The sequence below is a fragment of the Helicoverpa zea genome, chromosome 23 (assembly GCF_022581195.2).
Source record: "Helicoverpa zea isolate HzStark_Cry1AcR chromosome 23, ilHelZeax1.1, whole genome shotgun sequence".
Lineage (NCBI taxonomy): Eukaryota > Metazoa > Arthropoda > Insecta > Lepidoptera > Noctuidae > Helicoverpa > Helicoverpa zea.
Genome location: NC_061474.1, coordinates 9,971,220 through 9,991,771, shown reverse-complemented (window position 1 = coordinate 9,991,771; position 20,552 = coordinate 9,971,220). Strand labels below are relative to the sequence as shown.

Below are 20,552 nucleotides of genomic sequence, written 5' to 3'. Positions count from 1 at the left end.
CTGACCCCAACATAGTTTGTTCGGCTCGGTATATGATAACTGAAGCGAGTTGTGTTTTTATACAGTAGACACTTATCAATTTCAATTTGGTGATCTGCCAGCCAGTACTTTTATGTAGGTCATAACTCAAATCCAAAACGTTGCAAATAACAATTAATTAAGAATTCACAACATACAGACAGACTGGGGATCCAAACAGCTTAATTACAACGAACAATGATAAGACGTTTTAATAATAAACATTATGGGCCATTGAAAGTTTTATTGCGTTTGAGTGGGTCTCACAATGGCGCATCAAAACAACGTTAGAACCACCCTGTTATGGCGACCACACATAAGATATATTGCTTGATACCTCTACAGTTTCAAAACAAGTATCGGGGTATTTAATTAATACACTACATCTATCAATTCTACCCAAAAGGGTGATGCGAAAAGAATTATTCAGATCTGATTGATACTGCAAAAGATTAGCATTGAAATGATTAGCTTTGACTTTGAACAGAACACCCGGACACTGCAGATCAGCATTTACTAGACGTTGACATTAACATACTATCATAAATACGAGAACAATTTAGAAGCTGGTAACTCAATTAAATAACTTTTGCACCGGAAAAGTGGCCGTCCTGATGCCAGGCTGCTGATCCCCTTTAAACGTTGAATACTTTTAAACATACAAGAGCAGCAATTGGTAACAACTAATGTCAGCTAGACGAACTAAAGTCACCGATATAGCCCACCGGCTTAGCAAGTTGAAGTGGCAATGGGCAGGCCATATTGCTCGCAGAGCAGATGGCCGATGGGGTCGAAAAGTCCTGGAGTGGAGACCACGGACTAGTAGGCGCAGCGTAGGACGTCCACCAACAAGGTGGACAGACGACCTTATAAAGGTCGCCGGAAGACGCTGGATGCAGGTCGCCAACAGGTATCTATGGAGATCTAAGGGGGAGGCCTATGTTCAGCAGTGGACGTCCTATGGCTTAGATGATGATGATGATGATGATGAATGTCAGCTGGTAGCAACTAGGTAGCAACTCTCTACATATATTTCGAGCAATGTTATGAGGAGTGATTGGTGGTTCCAAAGCTCATATAAAAACCAAGACATCAATAACTTGAAACGAAGTTATACCACGAACTCATCACGCCAATTCTCAGCAGTCGCGTCAACTTGACGAACGTTAAAGCGATTGGCTGCAAACGTATCACCTTTTATTCCCACTCCCCGCCACCCAGAGTAATGTAATTTTCACTCGAAATGAACGGTGAACGCAAAATGTTTCAAATACTTTGCATTCCGCCGACGTTTTCACCCGAAAAGGGTTATAGCTCTGATGTTACCTTATTGCGAGTCTTTGAATTTCGTTTTAAGTAGAAATCCTTGCATATATTTTGTGAGCTTTTGGATGTACATACTACTCAAATTATGTATATTCTAGGTAGTTCATGCAAGTGGCAGTCTTGATGTATCAATGTTGTCGCTTTCTTTACAAACTTTTACTAAAACCTTTTGGATTCCTTTAGTGAATTAAAGAATACTGAAAACACTTCCTAATAATACAAATCTTGCGCAATTGTATACTGTATAAGAATTCATTTTGGCTTTCACACAACGCTTTCCTGGAACTTTTTATTTCTCTTTGTGTCACTTGCATTCCTTTCCAAATCAAAAGCAATAACAAATTGCACGGACTTTACCGCCTTATAAGCACTAAATATCTCTGTCCTGTACTCATGCTAGCATCTTATATCAATTTCTTAACACGTGGTGACAATCACAGCTTTTCTATCAAGCCCTGTCCCGGTGTGATAGTAGTTATTAACATTTACTTTGAGCATACTCTTATTTGTGTCACACGCATCCCATTCCCGCCCACATATCAAAAGCAATAAAAGATGAACTTTACCTCTTGCCTAGCACTAAATATCTCTGTCCTACACACGTGCTAGCATCTTATATCAATTTCTTAACACGTGGTGACACTCACAGCTTTTCTACCAAACCGTCTCCCAGCAGTGTGATAGTCGTTATTAACATTGGTGTTATTTTGAGCATACTCTTATTTGTGTCACTTGCATTCCTTTCCGGTCATAAATCAAAAGAAATAACAAATTGCATGGACTTTACTGCCTGCTTATAAATACCACTTTCCATATATTATACTACTATCCATATAAATACTACTGTCCTACGACTGACTGCATGTGAATCTAATATCTTATATCAATTTCTTAACACGTGGTGACAATCCCAGCTTTTCCCTCAAACCCTCTCCCGGTGTGATAGTCGTTATTAACATTTATTCTGAGCGATTCCGTGACGGTGTTCGCGACAAAATCGATGCCCGTGTAATTTTCCCGAGGGCTGGAATTCATGAATCATAACAATTTGGGAGTGCCACCCTTTGCGGAATTATCAGTTTATTTGCTAGGATTTACAGGTTATGTAAGGCTTTATTGATTTCTTGGTGTTTCAAGAGGCATTGAGTGGGTTTCGAGGGTAACAAGTGTTCTCGAAATATAAGTTCTTAGGATTCTTCTAAAAAAGCTTCAATCCGAAGAGTAGATTCAATCCGAATCATGCCAGTAGCCTTGACTATTGACATTGTTTGATTCTACAAATAAATAAGAAGGGTTTCTAAAACCTTTATGTGCTTTTTCAGTGCTGACCTGTACTTTATTGAACTGCACAGCAAAATGGGCAATCTACGGAGTTTTACCCTCAAATATCTGAGGCCGTGAATCCTCACCTGTGTCCCTGGTGACATCGAAGAGTTTCGCCTGCAGGTATCGGTTGGGGGGTACACCCTTCGCCAGGAACAAGCTGCCTCGGTCCGCTGATGTTAGCAGGCACACGTTTACCAGGATCTGAAGACAAAGTTTATGATTACATTATAGAAAAAATGGTGGAACAAATGCTATGAGGTACCTAACAGGTATGTTAACGAATATATTTATAAGAAATAGCTTCCACCAGCAGATAAATGCTACCGATGCTGATGCTGATAGCCTTTCTCAATAAATGAGCTTTATATCATCAACATTTTTTTTCTTATCGGTCCATTAGTTCCTGAGATTATCGCGTTCAAGCTAATAATCAAAACCAAGATATTTCGAAACATTTCCTAATTTCCTAGTGTCATAGATAATTGTCTTACTTCAATATGACATAGGTTTTACTACTACCCACTACTCATAATACAGTATGAGACGTAGTCTAAAACGGAGCCAACTGCACAGTGTACAACATTAACAATAAGACAAATCGATACAAATCTCATCTGAATAAATAACTCTCGCTAATTTATATGCAGTAGGATAAGGAGATATTTCTTTTGTTTTCCCAGCTTATTGCCAGACGCTCCCAACGACACTTTTATTTGCATCCAAAGACTTAAGAATTGCTGAAGATTCTAGTTTTTCAAGCAATCCGATTCATCTGGCTTAAACAGGCTTTGGGAACTACAGACTGTTGTATAAAATAAAGTAAATGTTGTCTTTTTAGCGTAAGTAGGATTAGATTGAGTATTCTTTTTTAGATTAGTCAATTAAAATAAACAAATCCTTTTCATAGTTTTTTTTTTTCTACTATCGTCACGTAAAAAGCTTTCATTTGTTTCAATAGCACACTCTTTCATTACCCGAAGATAATGCAGGCAAAAAAACTCCATGTATGAACAAAAAAAAACTAATTAAGGTACCTAACCACCTAATCCGAAAAGAGAAACAGTAAACAAAATAATCCATTCCATTTATATTTATCTTATTTATATTTTATTTGCTTGTAATCCATTGTCCGCAAAGCCTACATATAAAGGTATTATTTATTACAATATTTCACTTTCCGCACAAAAAGGATCGCATTGTGTGGAATAAAAATAGCCTAGCTTGAATTATAGAGGGGAATTAAGCAGTTTCTACGGGCACTAACTTATTCCTTAATAACGGCATCTATCGGTGGGGTTGGTAAATTAGGCCGTATGTTTGCGTGATTCTATTAAGTGGTGATCCATAGAAGAAGTTCAATGACAAAAACCAAAACTTCTCTTCAGAGTAATTTCATTATAATGTAATAATTATTCTGTTGTCAAAAAATAAAACCGTTTAAAAAGAGTGGCTGTCAATTAACTTAACATACATTTTTATTTAATTTTTACAAACAGATTTTGTTGTTCTAAAATCTGGATTTTTTTTCTTAGCCCGTACTGTCCCACTTCTGGGCAAAGACCTCCCCATCTTGATTTTATACAACGCATAATGTTAACAAATATTTCAATTTATATACAGACAACAAAGCACAAGCTTCTTTGATAATTTGATATTTTTCAAGAAACAAAGCGTCTACTTCCTCGAAGCGAACCGAGAGACATCTGCAAAATTCCCTAACTACATAATCCCTTTTAAGACGGCTTCTACAGCAGAAAAACTTAAAGTCCGAGCGTTTTATTTTGAAAACTCCATCAAGACAAGTGAGGGATTAGGCTCGTGATCAACCATTTTGTAAGAGCCGTCCTCACTCGATGAAGCTGAAACTTCTTTCTACTTTAATTAAAAAAGAACTTGTTTCCAAAAAGTTTTGTGGTTTGTGTTCTTTGTTTGAATAAAGTTGGGCCTTATAGTGAAGGTATACCTTGGGAAGGAATCTTATATTGTTAATAGTGTTTACAGAGTAAAAAGTATTAGCGGTAAGGGCGGGGAGTGTAGGTTTAAGACTGTCTGGAATAAAAAAAACCTGATTTTTTTTACTTGAGAAAAAACATTAATTCAGCAGTGCGATTCTGTAAGACTTCACTCTAAACTTCGAATCTGAATCCGCCGTGAGTTACTACACTAGCGCTACTCTTTCGAGCGTGTTTGTGAGTTGAACTAAATTAAACTCGAGATTTTGACAGGTAAAGTATGAGATGACATTTAGAACGTTTTGAACCGAATGTGAAGTGAGAGTGAATAGCGAAGTGAAATGTGAAGTGAATTGCGAGTTGTTGTTCGAATTTTATAGAATTGACGTACAGACGCAGAAGTTAGAAATAAGTTTCTTAAAACTCTCAAAGTGAAGTCCAACCCAACCCACTTACCATCTCATAAAACCTATTTTATATCGAAACTGTATACCGCACATCAAAGATGCACAACTATAAGTACAAATAACATAAGTATCGTAGAATCTTGTTCAGTACTTCGCAACAAGCTTGTACGACCACTAATTGGGTTGTTCCAGCGTGCTGAAGTTTGTAGGAACCAAGCTGTGTGTTATATGCACTTGTAGACATTGATTTATTGGTTTTCTTTGTCAATTACAATTTGATTTTGTGCCCTTTGTCGCAAAAATGATTTTTTAGTAAAACAGACTTATTTATTTCCTCTAGACTTTCTTATTTAAAATCCATCTATTCTTTTGGAGCTCTTTTTATACCAAGGCTGCCGCGAGTTATCGCGGTCTGCGGTACTGTTCTAAAGCGTTAGAACTAGCAGGAACCCTAAGGAGCCTATAAGACCTCACTTAGCAGCCTGTAGTTTGGATATGTTTCAAATGCTCAAAACTACCAAATTAATCCTGCAAAGGCATCAAACAACACATGACAAAAGTTTGCTACAAATTGTGAACAAAATTAGGATTGAAAAACAGTAATGAACCAGCGACATTTCCCGTGACAGTTCTAATATATCGGCTGTATCGTGCCAAAAAACCAACTGTAGCAAAGACAATTTATTGTCTCTGTGTTGGCAGTTCAGTAGTAACTTCTACATCTATGTATTTTCCAACATCCCAATTGGATAGTGCTACTTGTGTAATATACTGTTGGCACTTGTATTGAAAAGAAATGAAGAATGTTTTGTCTTTTAATATATCTTTTTCTTTATCTTTGATATTAAAACCAGCTTCCGCCTGCGGCTTCACTTGCATCGCGTGGGAATCCGAATAAAAACGAGCATATTGCCTTTCTCAATAAATGAAGAGATTTTTGAAATTGATCCTGTAGTTCGCATACTGATTTTAACGCATTAAAACAAGCAAACAAACTTACAATACTACTATAGAAATTGGATTTTCTGTATAACTGTTGAGTGCTTATGCTTAACACTGATTTTCTTTCAAATTCCAACCCTTTTTCCCTTCCTTTAGTTTTAGTCTTCAGAATTCGTATCTATTATTCAATTTACCAAATCTACATCCCCAAAAAGAACACACCTTCATAAAACCCAAATCCTAATCCAAAGCTCCACACATAGCTATCATTGGAATAAGTTATCGTAATATCATATTAGAGGTTCGTTCATATCTTCCCTACAATAACTGTTAATGTTAGCGTCATGTGGCTCAAACGTATTGCGTGCACGATATGACGTTATATTATGTTTTTCTGTGGATCTTCTATAAAGAAAATCTTCATCTTGGCGCATTTTTCTTTTGAATATTCAGGTAATATCTTCTTTCTTTCGGAATTAAGTTTTTCCTTTCCATATTGGGGCTGGCTTCTAAGTCATTCAGAGTACCGTAAAGAACCAATGTTTTACATGTTATTTATAGAGTAGAATGAAGTATGCACAATAGCCCATTTACTATAAAAATAACTAAAGGGGACCTTAACAGGATTTTCTCATTTTAGACTAACGTAAAAGATACACGTTCTAGTGGATCAAAAATATTATTTCCTCTAAACTCGGAGAAGCCTTGTAAGTACCACTTTTCTACAACATTTTTGCAAAATCTTTTAAACAAAACCCTTCCCAACTAGCCAGCAACAATTACATAAGGTGACATTACACTTAAGCAGTTTTCTTTAGAGACGAGGGACCAGGGTACCAGACTAACGTGTTTCGCATACATCAGCCGATCCCCCAGCGTGAGATATTGTTCTTCCACTCTTTGTGACTCGTGACAGAGGTAACGGCTGCGGGGAATTTTAAAACAGGATTTTCAGAGCATGTAAGATTAGTAGGAGGTGGTTTTTATTTGAAGTTTTATTTATGACTGGTTGTTCGTGGTATACACGTCCCCAGGGAACTAAAACCAGCAACTAGATAAAAAGTAGCAAACATAATGTACGTTCTTTCCCAGGCTCAAGAAAAGACCATTTGGGTAGGTATGAAAAAATTATCGGTTCAGTAGTTTTGGGGTCGACGACAGAAAGACAGAGTCACTATCGCATTTTTAATATCCGTAAGAAATAATGGATTAAAAGGACATGTTACAAGGATCGTACGGTATGATTTAGCTCAAAAGTCAAGAAAATTATCGCAGAGAAAAACTAAGTGGGAAATTCGCTTAAGACCATTTTCACTAACAGCCCGTCAAGAACAAAATTGATTCAATATAATCCGTGGCAACAATATTAAATTACATTCAATATATTCCTTTCATATTCTATCGCAGAAACTCTTATACGTAACCCTCCACCGCCCAACGAAACCGTTTGACCCATATTTGTTTAATAAGCAAAACAAAACGAAAGGAAAAGGACGTATACCAACCCTCCGGCTAACCGATTTAGCTGAATTGACTTCCCTGGGGTACAATATACCCGATAAACGAGATATAGTAATATTATCATCGAGCTTGAGACACTAAGTTGCGTCCCTTAGGGTTAACATTGACGGAAAGTTACTTTTCTGTCATTTGTAGTTTGTGAAGTTCTTGAAGAAATGATCTGCTATTGAAAATGTTTGTGTTTTGTCAATTTATCATCTCATACTATTATAATTCGTTCGAACGTACTATGTTACGGACTTTTTACAATTATGTCGGGATCGGCTTTCAGTCAATCAAATCAAAAATCATTTATTGAAACTTGGATGCAAGACAGCACTTTTTGAACGTCAGGAATTTACATAAGATAGCCCCCAAAACGCCCACCCTTCACCACTTCCGGTCTCTTTAGGTACAGCAATTGTAAGTAAATACCATTATGTTCAATTCTTAAATGATAATACCACAAAGTAATTTCCATCAAATTGTTCAACATCAATTGGTTTTCGATCTCATCTCCCATAGAAAACAACGTAAAACATAATAAGTCAATTTAAAACCACCCCGTATAGCCCGCCATAAAACAGCAGTAACTGTGATGAGATACAGGATGTTGTTTTTGTAATTTAAACTCGTTTTTATGGCCACGATAAAGTATAGAAGTGTTTATTTTTGAGACTAGTTTGAGGAAGTGGGTACGCTTGTCTAGGTGTTAGGTTTTCGAAATATTTACCCTGCCCTGCTAGTGTAACAAAGCAGGTGTAGTCATGTAATACACTTGGTGATTTCTGAATTCACTGTTTTCATTGTCATATTTGACTACCGTTACTCGGAGTCATTATATTGTAAAAAGTTGCCACCAGTCTGCATGCCGTTTAGTCTTCAAGACCACAGTTACAGGTGACAACTCTTACGTGAAAAATCCTCTAATACAAGTTTTCTGAGACCCTCTAAAAACAATAAAACTTTAGAACTTTCTAGAATTTTAGAAAAACCTTAATAAGGCTGTAAATAATTTACTTAGTGTAAATAGTTAATTCAGAAACGGGCCGATAGTCTTTCTAACATCCCCAAAACAGTTGTTACAAGGCATGTAAGCCAATTTCAAAGTTCTCCAATTACAAAGGGACTCGTTTCGTAAATAGTTAAGAAACTAAAAGAACTTTTTATTAAGTTAAAAAGTTCTTCACGAACTTACTGTAATACAATATTTAGCTGTGAAAGAACTCAAGTTCTGTATATTTAAAGTAGTTCTTGAGTTGAAGTTCATTGTATATTTACATTTTAAATAAAAGTATGTAAATGTGGAATGGGGGCCAAGTTTTATAAGGTGGAAACTTTTTTGTAAAGTTGGCATAAAAACGTGTGCCCACTTTGCGTTTACTACTAATGCTTCTAGGGGTTGACGTTCTTTGCCATCTATCAGACAAAAATCGAATTCAAAGAAAAATCCTTTAAAATCTGCGCCATTAGAACCCAGAAATATCGTTGTACCACAACTTTATTAATAAAACACCCACCGATGTCCATTTATTCGTATTGTGGGTGTAGACTTCAATGTTTATTACAAACCTGTTTTAGTATTTCAGCTGAAATTTCTAAATTAACTACCAAATAGATACCCATTGAAGTTTTTGTCACAAACTTAGCCGTCAATAGTTACAAACAAACAGTCTTCCATCATTATTTCCTACGATCTCTCGTAAACTGAAGTTTAAAATGTTCGTACCCGTCTGTTTGTTATACTGTAGAACTTTTAGTGCGCACTCAAATATATACCCAGTTAATTGGCGGTTTTGTGGGAACGTCCCATTTCCAGTGCACGCTACAGGTAAATTAGAATGTTCGAATAGTATACAGGTTGAAGTTCATAGTGGTTATTTACTAGTTAATACATTGCAACTCGTAATTAATTACATGTTGCGAGCTTTTATGAAAAAGTACTACTTGTTACCCATCCAGAGATTTAAATTGATACTCTACCAACAGATTTTTTATACTCTACACACGACAGAGGTACACAACAGGAAATGATTTACAAAGGTAGTGCTTATTTCTAAAGAAATCTCTTCCAGCATACCAGCGAAAGGAAAATAGGAATAAAAGAGATGTCGACAGTGTGTCAATAGTGTTTTGAGATAATCTTTTAGGGTTACTTATGTACGTAAAGGGTTTGGGTCTTATTATTAAAACTACGCTGTCACCAAAATGTCCCACAGAACAAACGTGATTTTTTTACCAACCATCTCTCTAATAAAGGTACGGAAATCGGAATCCTTCGTGCGCGAGTCTTATTAAGTCGGTTTGTATGTATTCGGATAGATACGACCTTTATAAATAGTCATAATGTCACACATAACCAATTGTAAATACTAGCGTAAATGCTTACATTCAATTAAGATAATAATAAACTTAAGAATAAATAAATGACGATAAAAACTTAAGAAGACTGTTCAACCAGAAAACTATATTCAGTAATTCATCCAGCTGATTCATCTTCAAATATTCAACGTCAAAGGTTTTTATTTCATATATAACTATTACAGGTGCTAAAGAAACGTTAAGATAGTTGCGGAGTTCAAAAGAGTAGGTCTTATGGAGAAGAACCGGCAAGAAACTCCATAGACACTCTTTTATTACTAGTTATACCTATAGCTACGATCTGAGCCAATCAAACATGTCTAGAGTAAAATCGACAGGGTTCACCAATTCTGACAGCCATCGATAACAGTAACGGAGGTCATAACACTGTTTGTTAATCTCTAACTTCTAGTTAGCCCGTGTTTGATGTTTGAACTAAATATCAATTCTCCAGTAACGGGAATTTCAAACTGAAGCTGTTTTCGCTGTGTAAGTAATTTCATCTTACTTCTATTTTCCGTTGGTCAATCAATCTGGTTTATGCCAGTATGAAAGTCCAAACAAACTTAGGAAATACACAACTGTGGAAAACTGACTTTTGGTCAGTTTATCCGAGTTCGGCGCATCTTAGATATCGACCACAGCTACCAGTAATCAGAGGCTTACACGCAATCGTCAAACATAATACCACAGATTATACATAAACATTCCTATTAGAAGGCTACAGACAAGGCGTTTACTGGAGGGGGGCTACGTTTAGCAGTAGACGGCTGTTGGTTAATACCTATCATGACGATAGATTACTTTTAATCCGGGTGCGCAGAGTAGTCCCTACGGGAATAGAAACCGATACTGGTGGAAGCTACTTGGTTAAACTGTAGACGTTGATCATACGCCAAACGACAAACGCGTGTCGTAATGGCAGCTACAAATTACGCTTCTGATTTATATGCTGAAGAACCCTTACCTTGTGACAAAGCACGTCAATGTCCAGTTCGTTGGCGACGTCCTTGATGAGGTCCATGAACAGGTCCGCCTCATCCAGCTGCTTCTGTGCTGAGCAGCTCGGAGATCTCGACCTCTGGAACAATGGAAAACTCAATTAGACTGGGGATGTAGTGGAACTAGTGGAAAATGATAGTGGTCGTTGATAGTTTGTTTAGTAGATCATAGAGAAAGGATCCTAACTATTAGATATTTGTTATAAGTTAATGCGAAAGTAACTCAGACTGTCTGCCTATTGAACCAATTTCAAATGAGAAGTCTACAGACAGTTTAGAGCCTGAAAAAGGACAGGTCACTTATTATCCGGATGTGGGAGGTTGTTCCTTTGGGACATGGCCGCGAACCGTTGGTATCCAAAAGGTTCAGCTAAAATAAGACCTAAAAAGTATTTTTATCAAATACGTAAGTAGTCAAAAGGACAAATAAATACGTCAACTTTGTTTTGCATGTAGATATTTTTTACCTTATAAACATTTTCAGATTACACTTGCACTTCAATAATAGTAGTGCGACTATGTTGAGGTACTTTTTTTTTAAATAAATGTTCTTCGTAATAAAAACTGACATTTTCATTCAAAAGCTAAAACAATTCAGTTCGCTCGGGACAAAAACGCTTTTTTTCGGCAAGCTCCATCAATTAGATCAGAATTGACAGTCATTGTCAAGTCCGGGGCCGCTGCGCAAACACAACGCGGGCCGCAATGTAAAAATACACGTTTGTACGAGTTCTCGCGTCCCAATGAACCTTTAGTAAACAGTGGAGCGTGAAAACTGTTACAGTCAAAGAATTTTACTGTTAGTTGAGTATTTTGGATTCCAAGTTTCTGAGAAAGATAAGGCTTATTAAGAAAAATCGCGACTTTATGAATGTTTATAATTTTATACATTATCTTGCTAGGAAGGAATTGGCAGGTACTTAGGCATATTTAGTCATCACTACATATTGTAAAACAAAGTCGCTTCCCGCTGTCTGTCCTTATGTTTTTGCTTAGTTCTTCAAAATATTCAAAATCCATTATGTTGATGATTTTGAAATTAATGGAAGTGTCTCTGAAATCCGGTCACTAGATCACAGGATCTCAGAATAATCCCCTAATTCACGTCAAAAGATAAAAGGACCCGGTATAAATATCGGAATAAATACAGTACCTAATTCCAGTAAAATCATTCAAAATAGCAAAACAAATAGCTTTGCTATGAATAGAAATGAAAATACCTAGTTCTTGTGAGTGGGTTTGATAATATTACAGTATGGACAATGGTTCCGCGTTTTATTTCTTAGGGTGCATCCACATCTGGCGAATGTGCCGCGAATGTGCAGCTCGCGAGCCGTTTGCGACCTGCCCGCGAGCTGCGCGCGTGCATTTTTGTTCGTGCGCCGCTTCTGCGCCGCCCGCGCGCAGTTCGCGCGCGACCTAAGCGCCGTACGCGATCAGCGCGCAGGCGGCGCGCGACGCGCTCTTTATTAAATAATAAACGGAACTGTAAGGGCGAGAACTGAGTGCGCGCAGATCGCGCGCCGCTCGCGCGCTCTATACGAGCCTTGCATGAGTTGCGCTAAAGAGGCGCACCAAGCTATTGCAGTGACTGCAAGCGCGCAGCTCGCGGGCAGGTCGCAAACGGCTCGCGAGCTGCGCATTCGCGGCACATTCGCCAGATGTGGACGCACCCTAAGAGGGCTTTGAAGTGCCGCCCGCGCGGTGCCTTTTGTAAATAATGGGATGGAAATATTAATATTGTATTTATAATGTATACTTTGTTTAGTTTATCTCGGTTTTGTATTTTGTCTAACCTTTTTTTTGAGATTTCAGTGTCCTTTTTTGGGCTGTTTTTTTTATTAAGATTTCGTACCCAAAGGGTAAAACGGGACCCCATTACTAAGACCTTGCTGTCTTTGCAAGTTGTATCTGATGAACCGTATTAATCAGACATTTTTTTAAATGAGGCAGTCTCTTTTCTACTTTATGACATACCTAAAAAAAACTGAACAATGTGAGATCTCAGCCAGGCTTTGAAGATTTACATCAAACTGAAAATTGGTTGATCCTTTTTGTACTGAAAATTGATTGTTAACCTCCCCTGGTTAGGACTATTTCCAATTTGGTGAACAATATTATTTTAGGAAAAAAATAAGTAAAAGTACCTAATAAAAAACATCTCCATAATAACCATCTCGACTTGAATCGCTTTGCAAGCTAACCTATTTAGATATCCCCCTAACTGTGAACCCATTTATCAAAACCAAAACTATATCCAAGTGCAGCATATTCTATTAAAATAAAATGCAACCGTAGCAGTAATACAATGATTAGTTGCAAGTGCAGTGCAGTGGTGGCAGGGTGCCAGCCCACACGGCTTGGAGTGTACCTGCGGTCAGTGGTTTTGATAGTAAGTGAACTATGTAAGTAGATATTGAAAATTATTTTACCTGATATGGTGAATTGTAAACTTAAACAAATTCGGTTACGTTTGGGATTCATGCAATAAAATCGTGTAAGTTACACTATTTATAAACTGTACTTCAATTTCAGTTCAGGTTGAACCAATTTTGATAAAAGAAAATAGAACCTGGAGAAGGACATATAGAATACTTGTCCCCCATCCTAAGCTAACGTAATTTTGAAACATAACTTTAACTCACAGCAGATGTCGATTCGATCGCTAATTGTACACTCAACAACTTAACTTCGCAGATCCTAACATCCTTTTCCCTTCAGTTTGTTATAAAATAGATGTTTTCAACAAAGCGTTGATCTGAAAGTATCATATCAAGCGGATAAGGGTTTTGCCCTGGTGGAGTCTCAATTTTACTTTATCCATATCTGCCACGTTGCTTTTATCAGCAAAACTTGAATAAAATATTAAGTATCATTCGAAGATAAAAAGTAAAAAAGGCAGCTAGATATCTTTCTGTTATCATATCAATATTAAATAAAGCCAGCTATATCTAAATACTGGGAATCACTTTCACTAAAAGGATCCTTTTGATTATTTTTGTGAATTGAAAAAAAAAAACGCTAAATAAACGAATGAAATAGCCAGCCAAGCGAAAATGGAGTTTGATTATTCAAAGATAGAAACGCTTTTGAATGAATGGTTCCTTTCATATTTTTAACTAGTAGCTTCAGTGTTTAAAAATTGAGATTTATTTCTTTTTGCGTGTAACTTCATTGGTTGGGCGCCATTAGCAAATACTTTGTTATCGTTCCGAACATGGAGAACAAAATGACTAACGGAGGTGCCATAACAGGAAAATGGCCTAAGAAAGTAGCGCGCCAAAATGCGGGTGAGCGGGGGACGAGGAACGTTACTGTTGTCGCCCTTTTACGCCTTCTTTGGCCCCGACAATTTTTATTATAGGTACTAAAATTCGTTGAAAGATGTCTCAAAGAACACGAACGCCTCCTTAGTTTAATTGACCTAGAAGAAGGCCCCTGACCTACCTGCATTATAGCATATCCATTTTTTCCTTGCCCCGTGGTTCTGAATAACCATCGTAATCCTTTGTTAAGTTGTGCCCTTGTAATCGTAATGGTCTTGAAACTCTGTCTTATTGCGAAGTTACGATTTACGAAGCCGGAGTTTTTGACACTTCGCCGAAGCTCTTATGGAAGTTTGTTAATTTGTGTAGGAAGTAAACAACGGGAGGGTTTCATCGGTTCTGAATAGATATTTATTTGGATAGAAGTTAGTGGGTAAATATCTGACAAATTGACCATTGAAATACTTTTTTTTGGTTGTAGTTACTTGTAGCCCTCATCATCTGCCTAGCCTTTTCCCAATTATGTTGGGGTTAGCTTTCAATGTAACCAGACGTAGCAGTATCAGTGTTTTACGTGAAGCAACTGCCTACCTGACCTCCTTAACCCAGTTACCCGGACAAACCAATATCCCTAGGTAAGACTGGATTTCAGACTTACTGGCTTCTGCCTGATCGTAACGACTGCCAAGGATATTCAATGACAGCCGAGACCTACAGTTTATCGTGCCCTCTGAAACACGGTTGGCAGTATATAATCAAAATGTTTATTCATTATCAGTTGCTTGATAATATAAGCCGCTGAAGTAAAAGATAAATTTTGAAAGTGTTAGACAGGGTGACGCAGTATTTTTGCTAAATCTAAACTTCAATACTTTATTGCACTTCATATGTTTCGTGATGGTGTTACAAATAATATGTTGTTTTGGTACAATATGGACCCCTACAAGTCGTGGTGGCCTAGTGGGCAAAGAACCAACCTCTCGAGTATGAGGGCGCGGGTTCGATTCCAGGTCAGGCAAGTACCAATGCAACTTTTCCAAGTTTGTATGTACTTTCTAAGTATATCTTAGACACCAATGACTGTGTTTCGGATGGCACGTTAAACTGTAGGTCCCGGCTGTCATTGAACAACCTTGGCAGTCGTTACGGGTAGTCAGAAGCCAATAAGTCTGACACCAGTCTAACCAAAGGGTATCGGGTTGCCCGGGTAACTGGGTTGAGGAGGTCAGATAGGCAGTCGCTTCTTGTAAAGCACTGGTACTCAGCTGAGTCCGGTTAGACTGGAAGCCGACCCCAACATAGTTTGGGAAAAGGCTCGGAGGATGATGATGGTACAATATGGACCCCGTAGGGCACGGCAACGTAGAAGAGAGGAGGAAGCTAGTTTTATAAATATTATTATCTAGTTTTAAATATAGTCAAATGAACACTGCAAGTCTGCCCTCTGGTATGTAAAATGGGATGGCTATTTGGGCTATTGCCGCCTCGCAATCACCGAACCAATTTAGCTGTTGAATGTGGGGTGACCAGGATACTGATATTTTTAGGATTTCAGGGCTTTTTACTTTATGATAGATTGCAATTGTTCATGTTCTGTTTTGCTATGATTGATATTTATTTAACCATTTCACTGTCATAATATGACTCATGGGATAGAAAAGTTATTACATTATTTTTTCTACTAATATGCTAATTCGGCTTCATATCTATTTGTTTTTTTGATTAAATGACAATGACTATGAATCGTTATTTGAATGAAACTTATATAACAATGAATTTACGTGAAACCAACTAAAGATTTCCTTTGTACGGAACATTATTTTTGACATTGACTTTAAATCGAGACTTGTCCACAAAAACCAGTAATGTATGGCCACCCTATGAGAACGCAATCTGCAGTAGTGCTGACAAAATTGCATTTCTCTTGGAATTGATGGCGAGTGCAATTAATTGCATTTGCTTTCTATCAATATTTGATAACACGAATATTAGTTATTCAAGCGTTTGCCTCTATCTTCAGATAGATTCAATATTTTATTCAGGGAGTAGATAAATTGGATTTTTATTGGCTAAGTGAGTATATCTGAGAGATTTATGGTTTTTGACTTGTGTTTTTTATAGTATAAGAACACGGTACATAGGAATATGTTACGTACATCTTGACGTTTCATTACAGTTAAAAATAGTTAAACGATTTGCTTGACAAAATGGAGTCAAATAGAAACATAGTTATAATCTGACAAACGAATATCATTACATAGTTGTATTTGTAGAAAATACAATTGAGACTATGATTAACTGTAATTTGCTTTACTCATAATAATATGTTTCTCTATAAATGCTTCAAAATTACAAACGAGACCAAAAAATCTAATTTCGTCAAAAATAAAATTAAAATCCTAACAGCTTTATCAAAATGGTTGGCAAAAAAAGTCATAACATTCAAAATATACAAAACTGATTACTTTCCTATTCATATTTCGGGCACGTATTACCCGAAATTTCTTCTGAAAAAATGTAATTGAATCTGTTGGGGGCTAATTCAGATGTTCCGAGTGTCCTCCCGACTTGCCATGAATATATTGTACTATATTATGTATATGTTTATGTATATTATGAAGGAAAGAATATTGCTTATTGTGAGAATGGTAGGTACGTAGTTTTGGTTTGAAATAATGTTTATTTACTTAGTTAATAGTTGGCTGATTTCGTGTAGTTTTTTGAGCTGTCGCACTTTAGAGTATACACGTTTAGGTCAGTTCGTTTTGCAGGGATATGCCTTGCAATACCTATCAAAATTACGATCTAAATAACGAATACTCTCTAAATGTATCTTTAATTGTAAGAAGAAAGAGGTTCTACAGCTACTAGTTAAAGCTGCAATAATCCTATTTTGGACAAGAAAGCAGTATAAATTAAAAACTAAATAATGAACAAGAATCGTTATGGCTTTAAAAATAAAGTCATTATAAAAGAAAGCACTGCAACAACACGAGTGTTAAGAAAATATAACACTGAAAAATCTTAAAAAAAAAATATCTAGCATCATTGGAACGATCGCATTTTCCGAAGCCCGGCTTTTCATTAAAATCTATTTCAAGCTTACTACAAACCGGCTTGAAGAATGCAGAAAAAAATATCACAATTACTAAAGAAGAATTTCCCTTGCTATTTAAAAAGAAACTGAAAAATGTGTTTCTATAACAACCTTTAATGCCTGAAACCTGAAAAGCTACCTTTGTATGTACACAATAGAGCACGCTCAGTACTGAAGAAAGAAAACAGCAATTTATTGTTAATTCTATTACAAAAGAACTGAAATTAACATTATTGTTTACAGGTTTTTTTTTGTTTTATTATTAAAGTGACTTCGATTGTTTTTGGTAAAAAGAGTATTGACTTGTTATTTCACGATTTAGCAATCAGAGTGAAAACTCTGCCACTTTGTTAGACATCTTTACTTCTTATCCGGGTGAGCAGAGTAGTGTTCACGAGAAGTGGGTAAGATCGCTGGTGGAAGCTAGTCAGTTACAAAAAATGTTACACAGAATTCTATCTACTATCATCCTCCGAGCCTTTTTCCCAACCATGTTGGGGTTGGCTTCCAGTCTAACCGGATGTAGCTGAGTACCAGTGCTTTACAAGAAGCGACTCTCTACCTACTACACCTATTACTAATTTATCTAACACCATAGATAGTTATTTCAGATAACACTGACGTTACCTTTTGTCTAGTTTTGTTCTAATTTAGTCCAGACCTATATGCAAATATATTCATGTTAATTAACACTAAGCTATCTATCCATCTAGCCATTTGTCTTTCAGTATTACTATTGCATGTTTATCATCATTTATACCATTCACTATGTTTACTCGACTGCCAAGAAAGGCATTCCTATTACAACTACCAAAACCCGACTGCCAAGTCATTCATATTACAATTCCCTTAGAATATGAAATATTTTAGGTTTGGTTACTTATGGTTCGACAAGGTTTACATACCTACTTTTTAAGCCCCCAAAAAGGGGTCTTATAAGTATAACCGCTATGTGACACCGCAACTCTTAAATGGGTGAACCAATTTGCATGCGGTTTTTAAATGGACGCTGTTTTTTCCAGCGGTAACTCTTAGACATATTTCATCGCAATCGGTTTAGCTGTTCTAAACATATTAGGTTAGATAGTCCCATCAAAAATGATTGGACTTTTTAATCCAGGATTGCAAGATTCATGAAATATTTTCATCGACTTCCTTACACAAGGACTCGTACACAAATAATTCTAAATCGATTCAGTAAATATTGAATATTCCAGAAGTGGAATGTATGCAGTCCCGCCAGGACCGCTCAAATCTGTCCGATCATCGATACTGGTATTCCAATACTCGATACCTGAATTCCGACTCGATTCGGAACGCATTTTTGTATGTCCAACGAATATTTGAACAGTTTGTGATTTGTAGGTTTGTTTGTCAGGTTTGTTGCTGTTTTAGCGTTGGTTTTACTGAGCTGTTTTAGACAAAACGATTTATTTTATTTTATTTTATTTAGGTAGTTCTGGTTTAATGGGCTTTAAATGGACATTTTGAACCACGCAGTAGATGGTGGTGTGTTGATAAGAAATTAGTAGAATGTATGTAAAATAATGTAGAGGTATGATTACATTAAATAAAGGAGTCATGAAATTGCCTAACAACACTAAGTTTTTAATATTAAAACACTCAATACATAAATTATCGGAGACTGGGTATTATTATGTGGTTTCATCAACTCATTATTATATATCCCTAGTATCCTGCAAAAAAAATTGGCAAAAAAAATACCGACTTTCCAAAAAGGAGGTTGTCAATCCATATGTTTGTATGTTTTATACATACCTAAGTATTTAAACATCGCATACCCACATAACCCATATATACAATTTCTGTTCAGAAATACTGAACCTTAATTTTATTTTCATGATATTTTCGTCGTCACAACAAATAAATTATAAGAGAAAGATTTCAGCGAAGGACCCGCTAACGTTCAATGATAAATGATTGTAAGTGAGTTATGGCTTTCGGAAACCGGTAAAAATGGTGCTGCTAACATTTTTGATGTTTTCTTAAGGAAGTAAGATGAAAAAGGAAACAAAAAGATATACAGCAGCCAAAATTCTGTATCTTTGGTCATTTTAACATTTTTTGCAGTCGTTACGGGTCAGAAGTCAAAAAGTGTGACAATCAGTCTTACCAAGGTTTGAACTGGGTACAGGAGGTTAGATAGGCACACGCTCCATGTAAAATAGTACTCTGGTACGCTGCATCGAGCTACAACCAAAATTCGCTCAAAGTGAAACCAAAATTCACTTAAAATAAAGTGTAGGTAAGTACTCTCTAGTTCACCAACAATAAAAATAAAAACAAATAAAACTCCTCATAAAATAATAAAACAAAAAATGTTTGTGAAGAATCCTGTCAACCGTGGGCAGTCATCGATTCAGCCGTCAGTACAAATGAAGCTTAGAGTTCAGTTATGAAAAGTGACGGGAGCCCCGCGGAGCCATCGCTCGCAGGTTTCGCTTTCGACAATCAATTTGTTTGAAATAAAATCATAGTACTTTTTATTTTATTTTTTCTGGCGTGTGGTATTGTTTGTGGGGTTGAATGGGTTTTTAGATGTTGAACATACTACAGTCGATACATATCGTTGTACATTTAAGTTAGATTAAAGTCACTAATAAATTAATGCTCAATCCTTCTCCGTGCGAGAGGAGGCCTGTGCCCAGCAGTGGGACGACAAAAAGGCTGTAACAGTAAAGTCACTACTTTTAGGAGAAAAGTAGGTATAGACTTTCCGTTCTTTGCCCTTTTTAAAGCAGTAAAAAGGAACGCAGTTATTGCCGAGTATGTAAGTCCTTTCAACTAAAAAGCGTTGCCTACCTACACAGAATGTCTTTGGTATTTAGTAATACTGTACCAAGGTATTTCACCACCTTCAAATATCTCCTCAAATAATCTCAATTTCCGAATTCATTACAGCACCGTCATTAGCACACTTGTAATCTCATCTCCTCCGTACATTACGCCGCTAATTACTTCAAACTTGCTCAAAGTTCTTTAATAACGATCTTTGTAATTATTCCCCGTTCATTAGTACGCGCTAGTCAACCGGGCTTCGGAACAACTGGTATTTAATGACAGGGCTTTACTAAAGTTTGGGTACTTATAAGGCTTCGTGGCTAATGTAAGCATGCTCTTGTAGCAATATGTTGACATTCCTGACACGTTATGGCACTAAGTACCAAATTCCTAGGTATAGAAGTTGCATAATATATCACTAGATGCCTGGAACCCAGTATCCCATATCCAGTCTAACAATAATAGGAGTTCTGCTCCGAAACGAATATGTAGGACGTATAGTGTAAGATAAGCTTACTTCATTAAGCATTTCCATAAACAAAAATGGCGTTTAC

General features: G+C 36.7%; 1 protein-coding gene across 3 annotated transcripts in view; it reads right to left on the bottom strand.

Moving 5' to 3' along the window:
* Window positions 1-20,552, bottom strand: part of LOC124641749 (cGMP-specific 3',5'-cyclic phosphodiesterase) — a 141,153-nt gene that overhangs the window by 14,930 nt on the left and 105,671 nt on the right. For all 3 annotated transcript variants that reach the window (XR_006985700.1, XM_047179919.1, XM_047179920.1), the window contains 2 exons: window positions 10,800-10,913; window positions 2,754-2,871 (listed from right to left, as the gene is read on the bottom strand). Coding sequence is in view for 2 of the 3 variants with exons in the window: in XM_047179919.1 (XP_047035875.1) it covers window positions 2,754-2,871; window positions 10,800-10,913 (232 nt within the window). In the remaining variant the exon portion in view is untranslated. The remainder of the gene's footprint in view (window positions 1-2,753; window positions 2,872-10,799; window positions 10,914-20,552) is intronic.